Source organism: Haemorhous mexicanus, chromosome 13, assembly GCF_027477595.1.
Source record: "Haemorhous mexicanus isolate bHaeMex1 chromosome 13, bHaeMex1.pri, whole genome shotgun sequence".
NCBI lineage: Eukaryota > Metazoa > Chordata > Aves > Passeriformes > Fringillidae > Haemorhous > Haemorhous mexicanus.
Window position 1 is genome coordinate 10,382,469 of NC_082353.1, and position 21,177 is coordinate 10,403,645.

At 45.3% G+C, this 21,177-nt stretch overlaps 1 protein-coding gene across 8 annotated transcripts in view; it reads left to right on the top strand.

The window, feature by feature from the left end:
• Positions 1-2,388: 2,388 nt before the first annotated feature.
• Positions 2,389-21,177, top strand: part of MYO5A (myosin VA) — a 99,517-nt gene continuing 80,728 nt past the window's right edge. For all 8 annotated transcript variants that reach the window (XM_059858318.1, XM_059858320.1, XM_059858322.1 and 5 more), the window contains exon 1: positions 2,389-2,545. In XM_059858318.1, coding sequence (XP_059714301.1) covers positions 2,519-2,545 — 27 coding nt within the window. In that variant the 5' untranslated portion in view covers positions 2,389-2,518. The remainder of the gene's footprint in view (positions 2,546-21,177) is intronic.

Here is a 21,177-nt window from a genome sequence, read left to right on the forward strand (position 1 = left end):
CATGGGGTGTTATTTACATCGTTAGCTCAGTCCCCGAGGTTACAGTAACACCCTCTGTGCTCTGCATACCTGCATGGTACATGATTGTCTCTCTTCCTACATATCTCTTGTATTACATTTCAGAGTTCTTAACTGTTCCATCAGTACTGGCTGGGACCAGCCCTGTTTGTTTTCTACAGCTGAAATCTGCAGGCCTGGTCCTTGAGGTGTGAGAATATGGGCTTGGCCGAGAACTCACTGCTCACTCATTGTACAGTGTGACAACAGAATAGGAAGTCCTGTGTGAGAAGGGAATTTCTCTGCCACAGCTGAACAGATCACAGATATGAACGGAACACAGATGTAAGAAAAAAGATAGGACAAATGCTTCTTAACTGCTGAAAAAAAATTGCATAAAAATTCAGTATAAAATTCTACATGTGGACTGTGTCAGTTACATCACCTGTACACTGTTATCTGGAACACCCTGGGATCTATGCTCTGAAAAAAATGCCATCTTTTCAAAAAGACGTTGTGCAAGGTAAGAGATGAGACCTTTTAAAATCTTACCAGCAAATTCTTGATGCAGGAGATGCATCTTATTGAAGTAGTCACTCTGGATACATTGCAAAAACGTTGTTTCCTGACTTTCAATGCCCCCAATTCCTGTCCTTAATGGCAGATTTGAAATCCTGGTTTATGCAAATTGTGTCAAATCATAGCATATTTTGGACTCAGATATCTATTTTTTGCTGTGGCTCATAATTACATTTGGCTCCTGAGCTCCAGCTGTGGGTGGCTGAGATCAGTTATCCACAGTCCAGGCAAACTCGTGAAATGAGTCTTTGAATTTAGCATAGATATCCTAGGAAAGGGTTCAAAATATCAGATGTGAAGCATCACACAGAGGGGAGGTCCAGGTCCTTTCTGAAAACAAAACTGAAATTTCAGTTTGCAGTTCCAGTGTTGCACATGAAAGGTGACTGGTAGCTTTAGTACACATCTCTCTGGTTTGCCTTGGCAGAGGGATGAAGAGCAGCTATGAAAACTGCTTAGCCTAAACCTCTCCCCTGACCTGGACAGCAGCTCCCAGGAACCCATTCTGGGCTTTCTATAGCACTGGGAGTGGATGTCCAGTTCTGCTGGAGTGAGCCTCCTGCTGTAGGACAGCAACAGCAACCGTGGTTGATAAGTCTGGACATTCTGGCAGAACATGGGAAGGAATGTATTTTTAAAACTCTGTTCACATTATTTTGAACTCTCCCAGGAGAATCAGGTGTTTTTTTAATCTCTATTTTGAGTTTACTAACCTTAGTTTCCTGGCTGTGAAGGCCATATAGCCTGCACCTAATACAAACAACTCTGGGTAAGCTACATATTTTCATCTTGGCTATTTCCTATTTGTGCTTGCTACTTTCTCCATCCCCTTTTTAGATAGCAGCAATAAAGTCCAGCTAAGCATTTATTGGGAGTGTTTGTTTTGGGAGTCAGGATAGTGTTTTCTCTCTGTTACTAAACTGATGAGTGATTTCTTACCCATTGCTTTCATGGTTCAGTTTCTCTGTGAACAGGTTTGTCTGTTTCTTTGGTAGTTCGAGTTTCGGGGGCAGTGCAGATTACTATCCACTGAATATACAGCTGAATTCTGAGAGAGGATAAAGAGGCAGAAGCATTTTGGTGGAGAGTGTGGCAAACTTACCTATTTCAAACTTGTTTTCTATTTTGGACCACTTGGACTAGTAGGATGCATTTCCAAGGTGGAAAACAGCTGTACAAAACAGTCATTAACAAATCATAAAGGAGTTGGGTGTCGTCTTGAGACCTTGCTGGAACATGGACTATGCTTTTCGTTCCCATTTGACATCTATGTTAAACTTCTCAAAGATGTGTACCTCCATGTCTTGGTGAGAAAGGACTTAATTATTGAAGGAACTGGTTTGGGCCCATTTCCCTTCAGTGCCTACAGTAACGGTTTGAATGACAAATGCAATCCAGCTGTAGGAGGCTGTAAGCAATTTGAAGGATGGGATTAGAATCGGTGCCCGTGAAAGGAAGGGACCGGACGGTTCCCTGAGCCTGGTGGTGCCCGCGGTGCGGAGCCTCCTCCGCGCCTCGAGCAGGAACTTATAAATATCCCTGATGACATAATGAGTAATTTGTTCAGTGTAGGAGAGAAAGAATAAATTGAATTAAAAAAAAAAAAAAAGGATGTTAAGGGAGAGGAGGAGTACCGGTTCTGGCACGAAGCGGGGGGCGCGCAGCCCCACTGCCCGCTCCCCCGGGGGTCCGGGAGCGGCAGAGTCCCCGCTCCGCCGGGGCCGCGTCCCGCCCGCCGGTGGGAGGCATCGCGCCGCCCGCCCCGCGTCCTGCCCGCCGCCGCCGCCGCTCCCACAATGCTCAGAGCCCGCCAGGTAGCAGCAACATGGCGCGGGCCGCCGCCTGAGCATCCTCCTCCTCCTCCTCCTCCTCCTCCTCCCGCCCGCCTCCGCCTCCCGCCGCCGGGCTGCCGCAGAGGGGCCGCCCGCCCGCGCCCTGCGCCATGGCAGCCTCCGAGCTCTACACGAAGGTAGGGCGGCGGCGGGGCCGGGGCTGCGGGGGCGGTGGGGCCGCGGGGCGGGCGCGGCGGGGGCAGCGCGGCCCGGGCGGGCGGCCCGGCGGAGCAGCGGGGGCACGGGCGGGGGCCGGCGCTGCCTTCCCCGGCCCGGCGGGCCCGCATCCCGGGGGCGCGGGGGCCGCTCCCCGCCGCCGCTGAGGGCCGGCCCCGCCGCGGGGAGGGCTCGGCGCCCCGGGCCCGAGGGGAGCCGCCGTGCCGTGCCGTGCCGTGCCGTGCCGTGCCGTGCCGTGCCGTGCCGTGCCTCACGCCCTGCCCTGCCCGCCCGGCTCCGCGCCCCGGCAGCGGCGGGGATGCAGCGCAGTGGGGCGGCTCGGTTATCGCCTTCGGGAGCACCGTGCCGCTCCTTGAGGAAAAACGGCTTCTACGACATAAGCGCTTTGCTGTTCAGCTACGCTTTTTGGTGACACTGCACCTTTGGATTATGTTCTTCTGGCAGTCGTTCAGAAGCCCTGCAGTCAGCAGTGATGCGCAGCGTGACTCTCATATGTTCTTTAATCAGACATTTTTCTAATCTTTTTAGTGGTGTGTGTTAGTATCTCATCAGCTTCCGCCTGGAAACAGTTACTGTCCTGCGCATCTTGATGGCAAAGCCTGCAAATTGAGATGTGGAAATGGTTGTTTTCACCCCTAGCAATGCATTGTTTTCATTGCTCTGCCTTGAGCAAGTGCATAAATCTGAAAAAAATGACAGACAACAGGTCTTTAAGGGCAGAAGGGATGGCAGAGGTCACTGGAATTGAGCAGGGCAGTACAGCATGGCAAACTCCAAATACTCCCTTCAAAAGGCTTGCACAGTCGAAGAGTGTTGGTAGGAAGGCCACGCCATCTAGGGCTTTGAGCCACTTAGTGAAATACTCCAGAATTATCCCCAGTCTAACACTCTGCAGGACAGGAAAGGAAACAGACCTTTGGTTTTGACATGGATAAGTCACCTTATCTGTAGAGTCCTCCTAGTCAGGAGTGATGGGACAGCACGGTGACTGCATCAGGACTGATCAAACCGGACAGTCCCTCCACCAGGGACTGCTTGCCTGTGTCTGAGAGTATATTGTGTGGGAGAACTGAGTGTAAGAGGTGCATGCCTGCACCCCCAAAAGAATACTAAATGCATTAATGATATGGCACACCTTGGTGTTTTGAATCTCATACAAGAATACCTTTTTGAACTATCCCAAGGGGATGAAATTTACCATTCTGGTCAAGAGAGCAGTGGTACTGCAGAGTTGTTTCCAGGCACCCAACAGACCTTCTCTGTGTAAGGAGTTCTTTTAGAGAAGTGGTTTTGATTTCTCCCTCTCTGTTGATGTTCTTCTTATGGAATTAAAATGTCTCATAGAGTGTGGATCAGACTACTTGCTTGTTTTTTTTTTCTTTCTTTCTTTTTTTTTTTTTTTAAATTTCCAACTTTGTCTGACCTTGAATTCTCTTCACTGAGTGGTTGAATCCTTTGGTCAGAAGCTGCTCCAAAAATGTGGGTGTGCTGTTGTCCTGGAGCTGTGTTACAGTGGAAAGCTCACGGCCCCTTATAATTCCTGAGGAGGGCTGGCTCAGAGATGGGCAGGCCAGGGTAGGAAACCTGCTGGGCACTCAAGAGAGACTCTGCTGTCTTCCCTCTCTGCTGGCTCTTTCCTCAAGTAATGGCAGCATACTGCTTGAGGAGCATTCAGTGTCTCATCCTTGATTAGGTAACGTAAATAATGGATTTAAGGTCAAAGCATGCTGAGGTAAAAAGAGCAAACACAAAGTCAGACAAGTGCAGGGATGATCCTGCAGTAGAGACTCGCTGGGTGATGAAGGCCAGTGGGATTGTGTCTGTGCTTCTCTCACACCACAGGCTGTTCTTGTCCTCTTTAGAGACACATATGCACAGAGAGAGTGAGTTTCACATCTTTTTTAACTGGTAAGCAGAGATTGTCATTCAGGGCAGCTGCTTAAAGCACCAGAGCTTCCAGTGAAGTATCAGCTCTTATGGTATGGTGTTGGCATAGATATTTTGCTGGCAAGCAGGGTCAGGGATGAATTTTCAGTGCATTATTGCTGCTGTGTGCCCTGGAGCAAGGGCAGCTCTCTTACCTTCTCCCACTGGATGCCCCCATCCCAGCCTGCCTGTGTTTGTCAGGTGGCTGTGCTGGTGTAACTTGCAACAAAGGTTGGTGAAGTTGTGTTAATGACTGGATGAGCAGTGTTGCAAAGAAGTTGTCAGCATTTCTTCAGGTGCTGTCTGAGAATGGCAGAACAGATTTATTTCCAGCTGGGGGTGCTGGAAGTGGGGCTCTCTGCTGTATGCCCCAGTGTGTCCAGTTTGCCAGTATGTTATCCTTCAAATCTGGGTTCTTTGCCTGCCAGCATAAAGCTAGCACCCACTCTCCCAACCACATACTGAAACAGCTGAAAGGAACTCTTCTTTTTCCAAGGATTTTTTTTTTGTTAGAAACCAGGGGTACAGATTTTTTGAGCAAGTCATGCCACTCCTGTGAAAACCCTACTGCTTTGATTCATCCAGATGTGTTGCTAAATTTGGTGGCTATACAGCCAGCCTTGGAGTTGGACATGGTTGTAGTTAATCTAGAAATTTGGATTTAAGTTAAAGGACTGGCTCAAGTGCACTCCCAAACTAGCTGTGAGTAGTGAGCCCAAGCCATGAGGCTTTGTATTCCTGTGCCCAGTGACACTGCAAATTCAGACTCTGCTTGAGGGCATTAGCTTTAGTTTTGGGGTGAAGCAGCTTTAATCAGTTCCACATCTCAGGCATTCTTACTGAAAACATTATGCTTTTGAGCCTTGTCCTGTTGGATATATACCTCTAGCAGGTCAGTGGTCTTGCTGTAAGTTCATTTCTGGAAGTTCTGGTTCTTTGACAGTGCAGACAGACTTAGGAGAACCTTGGTATGGTTCCTGGGTCATTGTAGCCCCACTGAGCAATGCCTGGATGTCACGGATCCATTTCAGCATTTCAGGAACTGTTGACCAACAGCAGATATATACCTGCCTCTGCTGACCCATAAAAATTGGTAGGGACAATCTAGGCCATGTACTGGCTTTTGTTGAGTGTAATTTGATTTCTGTGGAAATTAAGAACAAGGGACAATGCTCTGCCTAGAATTGGAACTCATCTGCTGAAACTGCCATGTTTTGTGTTTCAAGTCACCTCTGTGAGTTTCAGGGGTGTGAAACCAAGCCCCAACACGTGCTCTTCTCACCTGTACACAGAAATCAACAAAACAGATCAGACACTCTGCTCATGCTGCCTCTTTTAAAATTAGAGTGAAGAGGTGACATTTTTTTTTGCTCTGTTTCCATCTATTTTTCCCTGGGTTTGAGTTGTTTCTCTTCCATGCTGTGTTTTCCTAGAGCATGCTGCTTTGCCCTCTCGGGATTTCTGTTTCCCCTTTGTATGGCTGTGTGCAGTGCACTGATTTATTTATTTATCCATTCAGTCAGAGATTCATTTATTTTCATTCTTGCTGCTACCAATGTGCTCCTCCCTTTCCATTATCTTTGAGATGAGGGGGAGCTGGCTCCAGCTAGCTTGGTCCTTACATAGGGCCTAATCCAATTTCAGTGTTAGTGAGTGAAATGTTCCTTTGAACACAGAGGAATCAGTAAACAGTTTTCACTGGAGAGCATGGCCTGGGCAAGCTGATCTCAGTAGCTGACCTTGAAATGGTTCAGTTTGAGGGTTTATGAGCAATAAATTGAGTTAGGGAAGTGTCAGAGGAAACTGCATAGAACAAAAGCTGCTTGTGCTGTCCCCAGCGTTGCAAGTGGCCCTTTCTTGGTGTCCCCTGGCTGCAGCAGCTGCTCTGGGGGTGAAGCCAGGGGTGTTACAATGCCTGGTCTTCTCCTTTGCCTGTGCTGGCTGCTTGCAAGCAAAAATGGCAAACAGCAGATTCTGACCAAGGAATGGCTCTGCTTGGGCGTGTTAGTGCTACATGGGGAGGGAAATGCAGCAAAAACCAACCTGAGTGTGAGAGGGAAAATGGAACTATTTCAAAATTTCTGTGCCTCTTAGTCGGCTTTCCTTGGGATTTAAAAAGAGCTGCTTTAATTATATAGTGCTGTATATGCTGCATGCTCAGTCCTTCTCTTCCTTTGGGTTGGTGGTTCTGGGGTTGGTGTGCCTGTGGTCAGGGTCTGCCCCTGCTGGAGTTACCTTTTACCCAGCCAGAACTGAGTGGGCTCTATTAGTTTCCTCCTTGTCTGGGGGTTCTGTCACATGTCCTTGTGGCACCCAAATTCTGCATTCTGTGTGTCCTCTGTCAGTGGAGATCCTTCTCCCAAGCTCTGCTAACCTCCCAGTAGGCCTGAGATCACTGAAGCAGATCAAGCCCCAAACCTTAACAAGGCAATTCTTCAACAAATACTTTGTCTTTCAAACACCTAGATGTCACTTAGAGCTTGTTAGCTGCTATCTCTTTCACAGATTAAATCTCCTTTCCTGTTGATTAGGCTTGAAAGTATACAAAGATCAATCAGAGAATATCCTTAGGAAAACCTTTACACGTTCCACAATTCACAGCACAACCACTGCCTGTGATGTGTGTGTTCTGTAAGCCTTGGGCAGTAACCCCGTGTCCCAGAAGGTGACAGCTGAGTCCCTGCAGAGTGCTGGTGCCCATCAGTGCAGAGGTGGCAGTCCTGGGGCACAGCTGGGGCTCCTGCCCTGCCTGGAGCTGCACAGTTCTGAGCAGAGAGAACCAAAACTTGGACCAAACCTCGCAGAACCAAACCTGAGCTGCCAAGGAATTGCCCCCCCACGGCTGGGAGCCTTCACAGGATACTTTATAACTGCACTCTGCCTCTTCTAAAAACCCAGCCCAGCGGCAGAACAGGGAATATTGCAGTTCCTTCCGTGCCTGGGGGACCTGCTGTGTCCCTGGAATAAAGAAATGGTAGCTCTAGTGACAAGTCATGGTGCTGTGCACACATTTTCTTCCCATTGCCTTTAAACTAAAGGTGCTGAGGATATAATTACCCAACAGTCCAACAACACTTGGTTTAACCTAACCTTGACATTTTATTATGTTTTTGTAAAGAGCCTGTTCTCTCTAGTCACACGTCAGCCACAGCAGCTGAAGGAACTGGGAGAGCTCTTAGCTTTCCAACAGCACTTCTGTGACATGTCAGCAATCTCTTGGTAAAATAAAATGTGAGGTTTGGGCAGCAGGGCAGGCTATGGTTTGAGCTGGAGCCCACTCTGCCCCAGGGCTGCTCCCCTGGATGCTGAGCTTGTCTGGAGGAGGAAATGGTGCCACCCTGGTGGGGTCAGACACCAAGCTCTTGGGGAAAGCTTCTGAGAGCCCACAAATAGCATCTGGGAGGGTGCATCCTGTAGTCCTACTGGAACACTACAACATTGTTTGGAGCTACTAATGGGGAGGGGTGATAATGGCTTTATATTTTAAAATGCTCTTTTTTTTTTTTTTACCTCTAGACCTAATCTTGAAAGTTGTGAGTTCTTTGTTACATGTGAAGACCTGTGAAGGTCCCATTTATAATAATTGGTCTTATTTCTTCAATTATTTGAGTGTCATGTTAAAACATTTACCTGGTAATATTAGTGGATTATGTGGGATCCCTCCCAAATTGTCACCAGCAATGCTTGCAGAATAGTAATGTCTGTACATGGAGCTGCCACTGGTTTTTTGCAGTCTCTTTCTACTGCAGGGATTTTATACAATGTGCCAGATGGGTTAAGTAATGGCTTACTCTTATTTTTTAGATAAATAAATGATCAGATAAAGTGCTGCCAAGCTCCTGCTATGTCAGAAAATGTGTGTAATGACCACCATGATCATCTTTGTTGAGCCAGAGAGCTCCAGGTTGAGTTGTAAGGGTTTAGACAGATGTACCCAACTCTTAGGGTTTGCTTCTGGGACCTTTGGAAGTTTAATTCTCTCCATGGGCTCTAATAACAAAGTAGTTTGTCTTTATGAGACTCATTGCCTAATCTGTATTGAACTAAAGAAAGCATTTTTGTTATTGCAATGTGCTCAGTGAGCCAGCTGAATTGGAGGAAGTCACACAAATGTCCAGTATCACATGGCTGCAGTTTCTGGGCAGCCTATTTTTAGTAGGATTTTTAAAGCAAGAAGTGCCAGTGAGGTTAAGCAGTGGTGGTTTGTGCTGTGAGGCAGTGTGCAGCTGGCAAGCCTGCTCTGGGGCTGTGCAGACCTCCAGGAGCCTGGGGTGGCCTATGGGGACACTCAGAATGACAGACTGGGTCACACTGGGTCATCTGGGCCACCCTCCCTGCTGGAATAGGGCCATCCCAGGGCACAGGGCACCAGGCTGAGACCCAGTGGTTCTGAGTGTCTGAACTGAGGGAGATCCACACCCTCCCTGGGCAGCCTGTTCCAGTGCTCAGCCCACTAAAGAAGTTCTTCCTCATATTTCACTGGAACTTCTGAGCATCAGTTCCTTCCTGCTGGCTCCTGTTGTGCTGCTCAGCACCACTGAGAAGAGCCTGGTCCATCCTCTTGGCACCTCCCCTTTACATATTTATACACATTAATGTATAATTATTTATTGTATTCATACAGTAATTTATACACATTCATTGGATTTGGGTTTCATTCCTTGACAGCACAAAGTGTACACTGTCACCATCACATTTTCTGAAAAATCCTCTTTGCCCAGGATTTCTCTGCTGGGAAGCTGAGAGGCCTCAGAGAAAAGGAAAACAATATTATCTCATTTGCTTCTCCTGTGTTTTGCTGCTTTGGAATGTGGTTTGGAGATTGTTCATCCAACAGGTGGTTGTTTGATTGGTTTCATGTGAATTGCTTTAACTTAATGACCAATCACCATCAGCTGTGTCGGGACTGAAAAGAGGCACGAGTTTTTTATTAGTATTATCTTTTAGCCTTCTGTAAGGATCCTTTCTGTATTCTTTAGAATAGTTTAGTATAGCCTTCTTTATTATAATATAGTATCATAAAATACTAAATTAGCCTTCTGAGAGCATGAACTCAGATTCATCATTTCCCTCCTGCCACAGGGGACCCCAGAAATCCCCCAATACACAAAGGAAATATGTAATTATTGTAGTTTTGTTTGTATTCCTGGGGTCTTTGACAGCTGCATGGGTATATGAGCACATGCACAGGTGTTGCTGGTGTGAAAGGCATCTTGGCTAGAGGGGAGATGATGGACCCAGTTTTGCTCTGTGCTGCCCAGCAGCCAGAGCTGCTCTGATAAAAGTGAGTCAGGGTTTGTTTTGTGCCTCTTGGCTGAAGTCACCTCCCCTTGCTGTGTGTTTGAAGTTAGGGACAAGCAGAGTCTGAACTCCTGGGCCTGGCTGGGCTCTCCTTCTCGTGCTGGAAGGTGCAGAGGTCGTGTCTGACCTAGTGCTGTGCTCACTGTAGTGGAGCAGTGTTTACTGCTGTGTGTGTGGTGCTTGACTCTGGCAGTGAGGATTTGAGCAGCATTTGGGCCCAGGGCCAAGGAGCAGCGTTTGGGCAGGGCTGTTGTTCTGATGCTTCATTAGCAAGCTACTCCAGTGAGCTGTAACAGCAGAGTGTACCTTCTGCTTCTGAAATAGCAAGGAAGAGCTTCCTATCTCTCCTTAACAATAGGTGGTTGTTGTTGCAGGAAAATGTGGTGTTATGGTCAGAAATAAACCCAGGGTTCTTGGAAATTTGCATCATGTCTGTGACGTTGACTTTTTCATCAAACTGTGTCTTTCTGCTTATTTCCATGGGCCATAACCCCACTCAAGGTATGCTAGACCAAGGATGATGTTTCTAAGAGTTTGGCTGGCTCAAATTGGTATCAAACTTTTAACTAAGTGGGAATGCAATAGGTGTGAAATTAAACCTGTTATTCTAAAAGTCATGGGAGACAGAAAATTCAGTGTTAAGAATTCACTGGCTCTTTGTACAGCAACTTTCCCTTTTGCTGGCTTCACTTTGAAGCTGGAGCTGTGTGATTTGGTTTAGGGCCTTGTTTGCCAACACCAGTGGCAAGGGTTTTGGTACTCCTGGCAGAGAGCAGTGCTACACCCTTTGCCTAGCACTGCATCATTCCCTCCTTGTTCTCAGTGTTCTTGGCTTTGCTTAACCCTGGGTTTGCTTAAGGCTGATACTGCAAAGATTTCTTTTTATCCTGTGTGAGTAATCACACATTGCTTAATTTTATGCTTTGAAATCGAGCACATAAACCTGAAAGATCAAGCCCTTTATTCTTTATTTCTTCTTATGACAGGGAAATAACTTTGCTGTCCTATAGCTGTTAGGAATGATTTGTGCAGGAGAACAAACTAAGACACCCTGGGGATGTCTCTTGTCCAGTTCTCTGAGGAAAGCTCTGTGTGTGCAGCACTGCAATCACTTAGGACCTGTCTACTTAAAGCCCAGCTTTAATGTTTAATAACCAGGCTGTATTTTTCAGCAGAAACTTCCTCTTTCAGGGCCCTGCCATCTTATGGTGTCACTCATCTTTTAGCACAGTCTGTGTTTGCAGTGTGCTCCAGGCAGCAGCCAAATGTGAAATGTGTGTGAGAGGCTTGACCTGGACTGCCCAGCACTGCACAAACATGGGAACCACAGAGTTACCAAGCTGATGATCTTGGTGATTTTGGGATCTTCCTGGGCAGCCAGGTCATAACCTGGGCCTTTTCTGGCACAGTACAGCTGCTTTGCTTGTTGCTTGCAGCTAGTTGCAGTATTTTGTTGTTTGTTTGTATGTGTCAGTCTGTTTATATATAAATGAAATACAAAGAAGAAGTCAGTGCTGTTAAAACAGTTCGTGTGGGTTCTGTGTGGGGTTTTCTGTTGTCGTTTTTTGGGGGTTTGGGGTTTTTTATTTTGTTTGTTTGTTTCTTTGGTTGGGTTTTTGTTTCTTTTTTTGGTTTTTTTAGGAGGCTAAGTAGTGTGGTTACATTAGAGAGTGCCTTCCTTGCTGAATTGTGGATATTAAGGAGCTCCAAGGTAAGCACAGGAAACATTAGGCACTGGTAATGAAGTTTAAAGACTTCAGCTGAATGTCTGCGGGTTGCAGATATTGACCCAATTTTAATGTGAGCATCTGCAAATTTTAATGTAAATTTTGAAGAAGGTGCAAATGGATTACTTACAGAAGCAGATATCTTGTGTTTTACACTTTCTGTTCTCCTTAGTGGCATGGATTTAGTTTCTTTTGCCTGTTAGCCAGGAACAATAGCAAGATCTTTCCCTGAATAACAATGCTGTGGAGGTACTCGAGGCTGGGGTAAAGCTTCTTGGAATGCTGAAGGAAAAGAAGGTGCAAACATAATACCAAAGCCCAAATATGAATGAGAAGTCACCGTGATCATGAATGGTTTGAGGGAGCATTTTAAAGAGTACACTGGAGCAGAATCAGTCAGGAATGCAGAATGCAGATGTGGTTTTGTGTCTGTCAGCTCCATGCTGCTTGGTGAAAGTTGTGGCTACTTTCTGAGCATCTTGAAAGCTGTTGCATTTCCCTCACTGCTCATCAAACCTCCATTTTTTCCTTTTAACCCCGCTTCAGGTGTGGCTGTAGGTGGGTGAGGCTGTTAGGGTAATGCTCATTGCCCCTGGCAATGAGCAGATGTGCCTTGTTGGGTTTATTTAGCTCTTAGGGGGCAGTGGGGAGGGTTGACAGCAGACTCTTCCACGCTGTGGCCTGATGAGAGCCTTGGCTTTGAGATCAAATGTGAAGGCTGAAGCAGCATTGCTTTGAAGGGCTCTCGTTCTGTGTCTGTAGCAGCTGCCACAGGGTAAGTATGGCATGTGATTTGTCATGTTGTTTCCCAGGGCTGCTGTATGGGTAGATGTAAACTGCATGTTTCTAGTTTGGCAGTCCTAAAGATGGAGCAACAGGGACTTCTCATTTGAATGATGTACATACCCATGGCTATGAAAATCATAAACTCTTGCTCTAATTACCAGTGGTGTCCTTGAGTTCTTCCATTTGATTATCACAAGACAAGAGAATTTTGCAACTGCTTTGTGGTTTAGAGGAGGACACTCTTGAGCTTTGTAGAGCTGGAGAAATAACCTAAAAATACTATGAGGCAGTGTAACAATGAGGGAATTCATTGCCCCAACATGGCTTGTCACACGTTACTCTCTGCAGACTCCATGGGTTATTCATAAGTATCTTTAAAGCAGATGACCTCAGTTGTTTTCCTGAGGAAAGCAGGGAGAGATTCCCAAGTTGCCTTATGAGCTAGTGTACACCAACACAAGAGAGATGGAAATGTGTTCCGTGGAGATTGAGCCTGTTTTGCCTGGAAAGGAAGCACCAGCTGCCTCTGAAAGTGCTGAAAATTTCTGTTGCAGGAGATATGGGATGGAAATAGAACTTTTAGACTATATGTATGTTAAAGTAAGTAGAATATGTTCAATTGTTGTCTTGGTTTTTATACACATAGGTGTACAGGTATGTATAGCTAAGCATGTAAGTGCTTACTGGTATCATAGTATTACAGCATAAGGGTTTATTAGTAGGGATTTGAGTTGAGTTTGGACTTATGATCTTGGAGATACATACATGACTATTTCAAACATGCCAGTCATTAAATTCATTGTTTAGGAGATGGTCTCACTTAGAAAAAAATCTTGCAAGAGGAGGAGCAATTGCAGAAGTTGTTAGAATTTCATGTCTGGGTGCCCTTTTCCCTGTGACAGTCTCACGTACCAGAAATGTAAAGCTGATTTGAACTTTTTGCAAACAATCAGAGAGCACTTGTAGAGAAAAGCAGTGGAATATAAATGTGCTATGTTTGAAAGTTTGCTTCAGCTGGTGTGACAGGGTGCAGTTTCCCCTCTGTGCAGCACAGAGGTGTTCCCATACCCGTCCTGCTGGGCAGGGTGGCTCCGGGTGCTCTCAGCCAGCACAGCCCTGCTCCTTGTGCCCGAGCTCTGGTGAGGGCAGGGTGACAGCCCAGGGCAAGGAATGGCTGCTGCTCTTGCTGGGGGGTTTTGGAGAGAGCTCTGTGGCCACTGACCCTAGTTCTGCTTTCACAGCTTCCCCCAGTTTTTGTGGAGGAGGGGCAGCTCTCAGAGAGGTTTGGCTCTGCTGGTTTTGGGTTTGAGCTTGCCAGGTCATTCATATCAGGCCACTCTGGTTTCCTTGTGTGGGCACTTGCTGTAAATTACTGTTAATTTCCCGTGAAAAACTGGTGGAACTAAATATGGCTTCATTAGATGTGCTTCACTGGTGTGACTTTGCTGCTGTAGTAGAGCAGAAAGGTGTCTGGGTGACAGCTGCACTCTGGGTTAGCTGGGTAAAACAGAGCTTTTACTGACTTAGCTTGAGTTATTCAAGGAGAGCTAGTTTTAATGATGCAACTGCATCTCAGCTGGGGCTTCTGTGTTGGCCCAACAAAAAATACTCAGTTGATCTTTGCTTTTAAAACCTCAGTTTGGTGTTTTACTTCAAATGTGGCTTTTTGGGGGGCTAGGATTAAGTAAAAACAAGATGGTGCTTTTGGACTTGAGCTCAGCTTTACAGAAGGACACTCAGAAAAGTACAGCCTTATCTACTCTCAAATATATTTCCTTTAATTTTTAACTTCTAAACTAAACTTTCACAGTTAAGTCAGCAATTGTCCATGCTCCAGATGTTGTAGAGATAGCAGAAAACGTAGCCTTATTTCACCTCTGTGGGCTAGGTGAGCAGTTATGGCCCCTCTGCTTCTTTCTCAGTCAGTTCTTGTTCCGAGCTGCAGTGCTGTGGCACGGTGCAGTGCATCTGTCTGGTCAGTCCAGCCCTTTATTCTCCCACCCTGCATAAGCAAGCAGTGGATACACCAGATAAAGCCATGGCAGGGCTGCAGAAGGCTCTGTGCTGGGGCAGGGAGGGGAGGGAGTTTCCTCCTGGGTGTGTGAAGCAGGAGCTGCAGGCTGCCCCTTCCCTCCAGAGCAGCGCTGGGGCTGGCTGGGAGGAGTGACTCAGGGGTTCTGCCTCCTGTACCTCAGGTTTCTAGAAACTTTGGGGAAAATAATTGTAGAAAGCTTCTGGAAGGTCTTCACTCCATCTGAGAACTTGACAAAGTGTAATCAGCATTTTATTGTGTGACATCAGCGTGAAAAATATGGAAGGAGCATGATTGTCAGGACTGAATTTGGAAGTTACGTCTGTTTCTGCATTTATGCTGTCAAGTCTTTATTATGGCTTGCATCATCTTGATGTTGAAACAAAATCCTGCAGCCACTTGTTTCATTTGCCCTTACAATGTCTGTGTTATTGAATCTTAAGTTGAGACACCCATGCAGTTAATTGTGTTGAGTATCTTTTTGTGTTCTCAGTTGTAGGCTATATTAAAGTTTTAAAATTGGAGCAGCTCACTGTAAGCACATAAACATGAAATCATGCATCCTTTTCCTAGTGAGGTTTCTTCAGTGCAACAAGTCTCATTAGCTGAATATTCAGAGTAACTGCAGTTGTTTCCTTTGCCCTTAAATTTCTTGTGGCCACTCTTGTACAATTCTTGTAACATGTTTTTCAGGTTGGAGGAATTGTGAGTTTTAAGGCAGACTTATAATTAACTTACTTTTGAAATCACTAGCATATAATTCCTTGTTGGCCTTCATTCTGGTGGTATGGATCGAAATGCAATACAGCATTTGCTCCTCTGTGTGGGTATGACCCCAAAGGAAATTTTACATGAGTCAGAATGTTTTCCTGTCTCTCAGTCTGAGGTTGGTGGCACACTTCTGCTCGATGTTTTTGCAGCTCTTATTGTGATTTTTCAGCTGTTTTGTGTCTCGAGCAGTGTCCAGAACATTGCTGGGTTTGATCTCACTGTTGCTGCCATCTTTTCTGGAGATTCTTCAGAGCTGCATTCATTCCTTTGACAGGTCTAGAAATCAAAACACATCTCTAAAACACAAAATTTTCTTCAACACTGCTGTTTCTGTGAATGTGTATTTTTAAGCCTGGTTTACTTTAAATGAGCTTATTTTTTTGAGAAACATACTGAATTAAATGAGAACAGCATCTACATGGCACAGGATAGCAGTGCTGCTCTTTCACTGAGGGTTTGTGCTGAGTTATTTGCTCGTGACTGGTGGAGAAAGGAGCAGCTGGGGAGCCTCAGGGAGAGGTGCAGGAGCATCACTCCGTGCTATCTGTCCCACCTGGGCTGGTGGGAGTGGCAGGGACACAGGGAAGGATGTAAAGGATGGAGCTGTGCTTCTCTCCCAGCAGCCTGGCCAGGCCACTTTGTGAAAGGTTTGTTTTTCTGTAGTTGATCATACAGCCCTGATCAAGCCCTCTCAGAAGCACCATGTGGGCAAATCCAGGTGTGCCCAGGCAGTGCTGCATGGGATTCCCATCTCTGGGTTCCAGCAGCTGGCATCACACCTCCAGCGAGGGACAGACTACAAGAGGTAGCTGTGGCCACTGGCTGAGGGTGGCTGGGGAGGGGGAGAGGAGCCTGTGGCAGGGGAGCTGGGGAGTGCCACCAAAGCTAACCAGAGCTGCTCCTGCATGCAGCAGCTTGAGGGGGGGAATGGGCAGCATTTTGACAGCTGAAGTACTGTATGGGTTAACCGTACAAAACTTCTGTCAGTACTTCCAACCACATCTGTCTCCCTCTGTATGACATTTTGAAGAGAAGGTTAAGTGCAATCAACATAAAATGTAGAAAGCTGTGTTCTTAAAGGTGTAGAAAATGCTGAACTTTTAAACATTACATGTGGTTTAGCTCCTTGACAGTGTTTTCTGGACCATTGTACCAGTTACAGCCTTGGAATAGAGCTCTTCTTTGATAGATTTGGCAGTTTAAAGTAAAACTGCATTTTTTGGCCTTGATGTCAGGCCCAAGGTGTAGATTTGCAGGGTGGTAATTTTCTCTGAATTTCAGTGTTTGTAGATATCCTGTGTTTGGGATTTAGCTTTTTTGTATCCCTTTGAAGCAAGGTAAGGTTTCAGCCATGTAAATCAATGTTTTTCCAGTGGCTGATGGTACAGACCTTGCTGCAGTGAATCAGTGTGGGATGCTGACAGTTTTTGCTTGTACCTTGTACAGTCCAGGCGTGTTTGGCAAAGGACATACAAGTGGCTTTTGTTGTTGCAAGCCCCCAGGCCCCAGATACAAAGAACACTTTGTAAAAATGCTTAAAAGAAGGAAAGAAGTGGGGGTGGGGGCTTTTATAGCTTTATGATTCAAATGTAAGGGATATTTACAGGGCAGATGAAGTTCTCAAGTACAACAGAGTTTTTCTCATTGTGATTCCAGGAGTTTCCTTGTGCATGGTGAAGGATGCAGTGCCTTACCTGCACACCTGTGAGCCAGGCTTGCAGATCAGTATCCATGGTTTGCAAACTCAGAGTGGGGATATCCTGGGGGTAGCTCAGAGCTGGGTCACTGCTGTCCCCTGGATTCCCCTGGATTTGGGAGCTGTGCTTGTGGCTGGTCAGGGAATTCCTGTGAGACAGAACAGCACAGAGCTTTTGATCTTCCTGTGAGGTCAGCTAACCATGTGGGATTGTTGTTCAGATATAACATTAATACTAATTGTCACTTTTATTTCCCCTACTGTATATCATGATATAAATGTCTTTTCAAATTAATTCAGGCCTTAAATATCAGGCCTTAAGCTCTGCAAGAGGTTTGTAAATGGCTCTTGCTAAGCAACAAGACAGAAAATGTGCTCCATGCCCAAAGAGTGCTACTGCCTTTGAAAAAACTATAATTTCTGTTTGGATTTTATTTTCAAAATTAATGATTCCATTTCCCTCTGACCCCAAGAAGAATTAAGATGAGTTGGTCAGAGGTTTTGCAGCAGCCCACTTGTCCTGGGGATGCTCTACTTTCCAATCCTCCCTGGTTGCTTGGCATTCTTACGAGAGAAGAGTGAAGTCCTGTCTGACTTTTCAGCGTGCAGGCAGCAGCAGCACTCTGATAACAGGAGTGCAGTGTGTCCTTGGGGCTGCCCGTGGATCACAGGATGGGTGGCACAAATTTTAGTGGTTACAGCAGTGGAGAAACAGGACTTCCTCCTGCCTCCTGTGTCAGTGATCATGATCTCTTTGTAGGAGATCAGACTGGTCAAGACTTGTGTTTGCCTGTTACTCAGCTGGCTGTTGATCTGCTTGTGTAGAGCTTATAACAACTAAACTTTGCTGTTTCAAGTCTTTCTAGGCTCAGTATTATTATCTTTGGTGGTGGCACTGTGAACCAAGCATAGGGGAAGCTGAAAGGAAATTGTTCTAATAGCATCAAATTGTGTTTCCAAAGCAACCCCAGCCAAGGAAATCCCAAGAAATCCTTTTGTAATAACTTTGCATTTTGCAAAGATCAGTTGAACACTGCTGCACTGTGAACTTTGACGACTTTGTGCTCTCTTTTGTGCTCTGTTTTTCTGCCCCTTACTAGCAGAGACACTGCTTTTTCCAGCCTAGCAATGCAGCCTGCTCTCTCCAGGTGGCCATGTCCAGTGAGGAGCAAGTTCACATTGAATAATTTTGGTGAAATTTGGCTTTGACTTTTACCAGCTGTTGCTGTTCCACTGGCTCCTTCAGCTGGTGCTGCCAGAAATGACAGTGTCTCTTTGATCCATACATAAATGAGCTGCTTTATTCCTGCCCAGACCCAAGGTCCTTCTTGAAAGGGAGGGGGGCAGTGTCTCTGCTATTTCTTTTCATGGTTAACATGTGAAAGACTGTGGTTTTTGAGGCTGTCTGTAAATAAAAAAAGAGGTGATCCCTGCTGGAGTGCAAATCATACCAGTTCACTTGTATGTGTAGGTTGTGCTGAGAAACTTGGGACAGATTTCTCTGAGTTGAAATTTCCTTTTTCCTTCTAGGATGTAGCTCATTAATGAACTCTTCCAGCTCTTAGGCACAGGGCTGTTGAGCTGGGAAGATAGCTGTATCTCCTTCTTCTGTGTTTGTGGTTGTGCAATGGAGGGAGAGAACTCTTTGCCTGCTGCTGGGACTGCTGAGCCGCTTGCATTGCTAATTCTGTTCTGTCAGCAGTGGCAATTAGTGCTTCAAGAGGTTAATAGCTCAGGAGAGAGGCTTTGTGAGTCAGATGGTCTCATTTGATAGATAATTGTTACAGTCTGCTGATTTCTCCATGTGATCCAAGATGAAATCACGAGGTATGACAGAATACTGTGATTTTCTATTATATTTTCTTATTATGTAAAGTTGTAATAATCCAGCCACCCTTCTGACCCACCTGTAAGACCTGAAAACTTCTGTGTTTGTTTTCTGCTGTGAGCTCTCTCTGAGGTGCTTTATAGATGTCTATAAACTATTGCTCAGCTTGTCCTTCCTTGAACAAAGTACAGCACTTCACACTTCCAGGGGATTTGGGAGATGCTGCTTTTTTTGTGTTGGTCTGCTGAGGCTGGAAGAGAGTCTAGGCAGGAAACTGAGATCTGAAATAGTCCTGTCATTATGCTTTTAATTATTCATTTTTCTTCTGCGTTCCAGGACATCCCCTTGGTGTCCCTTCTGTTTTCATTCTTTCAGACTGGTTGAGGTTAAGAGGTGGTCCTGGGGGTGCCCTTTGTGGTAGGGTGGGAGGATGTGCTGTGTGTCCTCCCCAGCCTCTCCCATCCTGCACCTCCAGTGACCAGTGTTGAGCTGCAATCACACCCACTGAAGGAGGATAGCAAAACTCATTTATTTGAGCCAGATCAGTACTGAAATATAAAGTGCATTGACACTAGTGGTAAACTTGGGCTGATGTAAAAGGTAGCAATATTTATCTAAAATTTTATTTCATGGCCTTTCCTGCAGTAAGTCATACTTGAATTTCCCCTGTCAGAAGTTTTATTTTGGTGGTTCAAAATTTGCCTTGAACTCCCACGAAGAGTAATGTACTCGTGGTTCATAATTAGGATGATTAAACTAAAATTCATTTGATTCTTGCTGTAATTTATATTGTCATTTCAGTGCTAGAATTTTAGACAGCACAGTCATTTTTAAACTAGAATTTCCTTCCCTTTTTAGAAGGCTGATTTGTAAATCAGTGGCTCTAGAATTTTATCTTATTTTAGCCTTATTCTGATGTTGTCATAAAGCCTATTTTATATACTAGTAAGTGAAGAGGGATGAATAGCAGATATCAGAGTAGGTTTTCCCAAGAGAGGCCCTTGGTCCTGTTTCCACCAGTGTTGGTGCTTTGTTTTCCTCTCTAGGGTTGGATCCCAGTAAAGGCTAGGCAGCAATGGAATTTTAGTATCAACTGATTATATAAAAGCATGAAAATCTGATTTTGCAAAACATTCTGCTAGTTAATGAGGTGAGAATGTGGAGAAATGATTCAGTACTTATAATTAGGAACATCTCCCTCTTTCCTCCCACCCATTCCTTTTACCAGGTGTTTTCTTTGGCAGGGATTTAAGGCTAGGCACTGGTGCTGGAGATGAAAAGCTGCAGCCTGGTGCTCACAGGATGGCTTTAATATCTGTAGGGTTGTGTCATGGAAGGTTCTGCTGTCTGTAGGGGCTCCGTTTCTATGGTGATCTGTTTTCTGCTTTCTCTTTCCCTTCTCTAGATGGTATAAAATGTAGTTTTAGCTGGATAAATTAAAGATGCCTGTTTCATGCTGCCATAGATTGCAGTTAGAAACTGCTACACAGCATTTGCTGCTCCAGGTTATCAGCATTTGTCTTTCAGGCTGCTGCCTTTCTTAGGTCAGGAAACTTTGCTTTGTGTAGCCTAAAGGAATCCAGCCTGCTGATTGCTTCTGCTAGACAGCACTTAAATGCTTTCCTCTTGCACATTTACTTTGCTTTCTGTTAATTCCTTGGAAGGAATATCCTATCAGAAATGTATTGGAGGTGGGGAACTTCTGCTGCATCTTGGGGATGGAACCTGGTCAAAGTGGGGCATGCATTCAGTCTTCAGCTGTGTCTGATCTGATGCTGGAGCATCTTTTGTTAAACTGAGAAAACTTACCTGATTCCTGGCAAGGTTTTGTTTTTTAGCTTTTTGTTTTGGTGGTTTTTGTTTTAAATAAAGAATTCTGAGAACAGGTGTATTCTGTTATGTTTGAATATTTGGATCTTATGAATTATTGATTTTAGGATTTGAAATTATGATGTGAAACTGTGATTTGAAATTATTATTATTATATGAAATCATGAGTTTGATTTATGAAGTTTTACAAAATATCTTTTGTTTCAAACCACGTGGAAAGGAAAGAAAACATTGTTCCTTAGCCTGCTACTTGACTTTATTATGGCACCTCTACTGTCAAGTCCTGTTCAATTATTTTGGACTTATTATAGTTTCTGTGGGTTTGTGCTTGCATTGCACATATATTTGTTAGCACAGACCTTCATTTCACCCCAAAGTTCCTTGCCTTGTGAACTGGGGATCCAAAGGGCTGAAAACAGCTTATCCAAGTGCCCAAACCCTCCTCCTGCTGCTGCTTTCCTCTGTTGTTACACAGTGCAGGAGTGCACACGGAGTAATTGGCTCGGGCACCTTCTGTTTTTCAAATCATTTATCTCCTGGGGAGCAGGGAAAAGATTATATAAATAATAAAGTGATGTAGCACTTCTGCACTGGGAACACTAGCAAATACGTATGAAACTAACAAAACTCAAAGAAAAAAATTAGCCACACAAGCACAAAGTGACTACAAAGAGCAAAGCTTCTTGTCTTTGTAT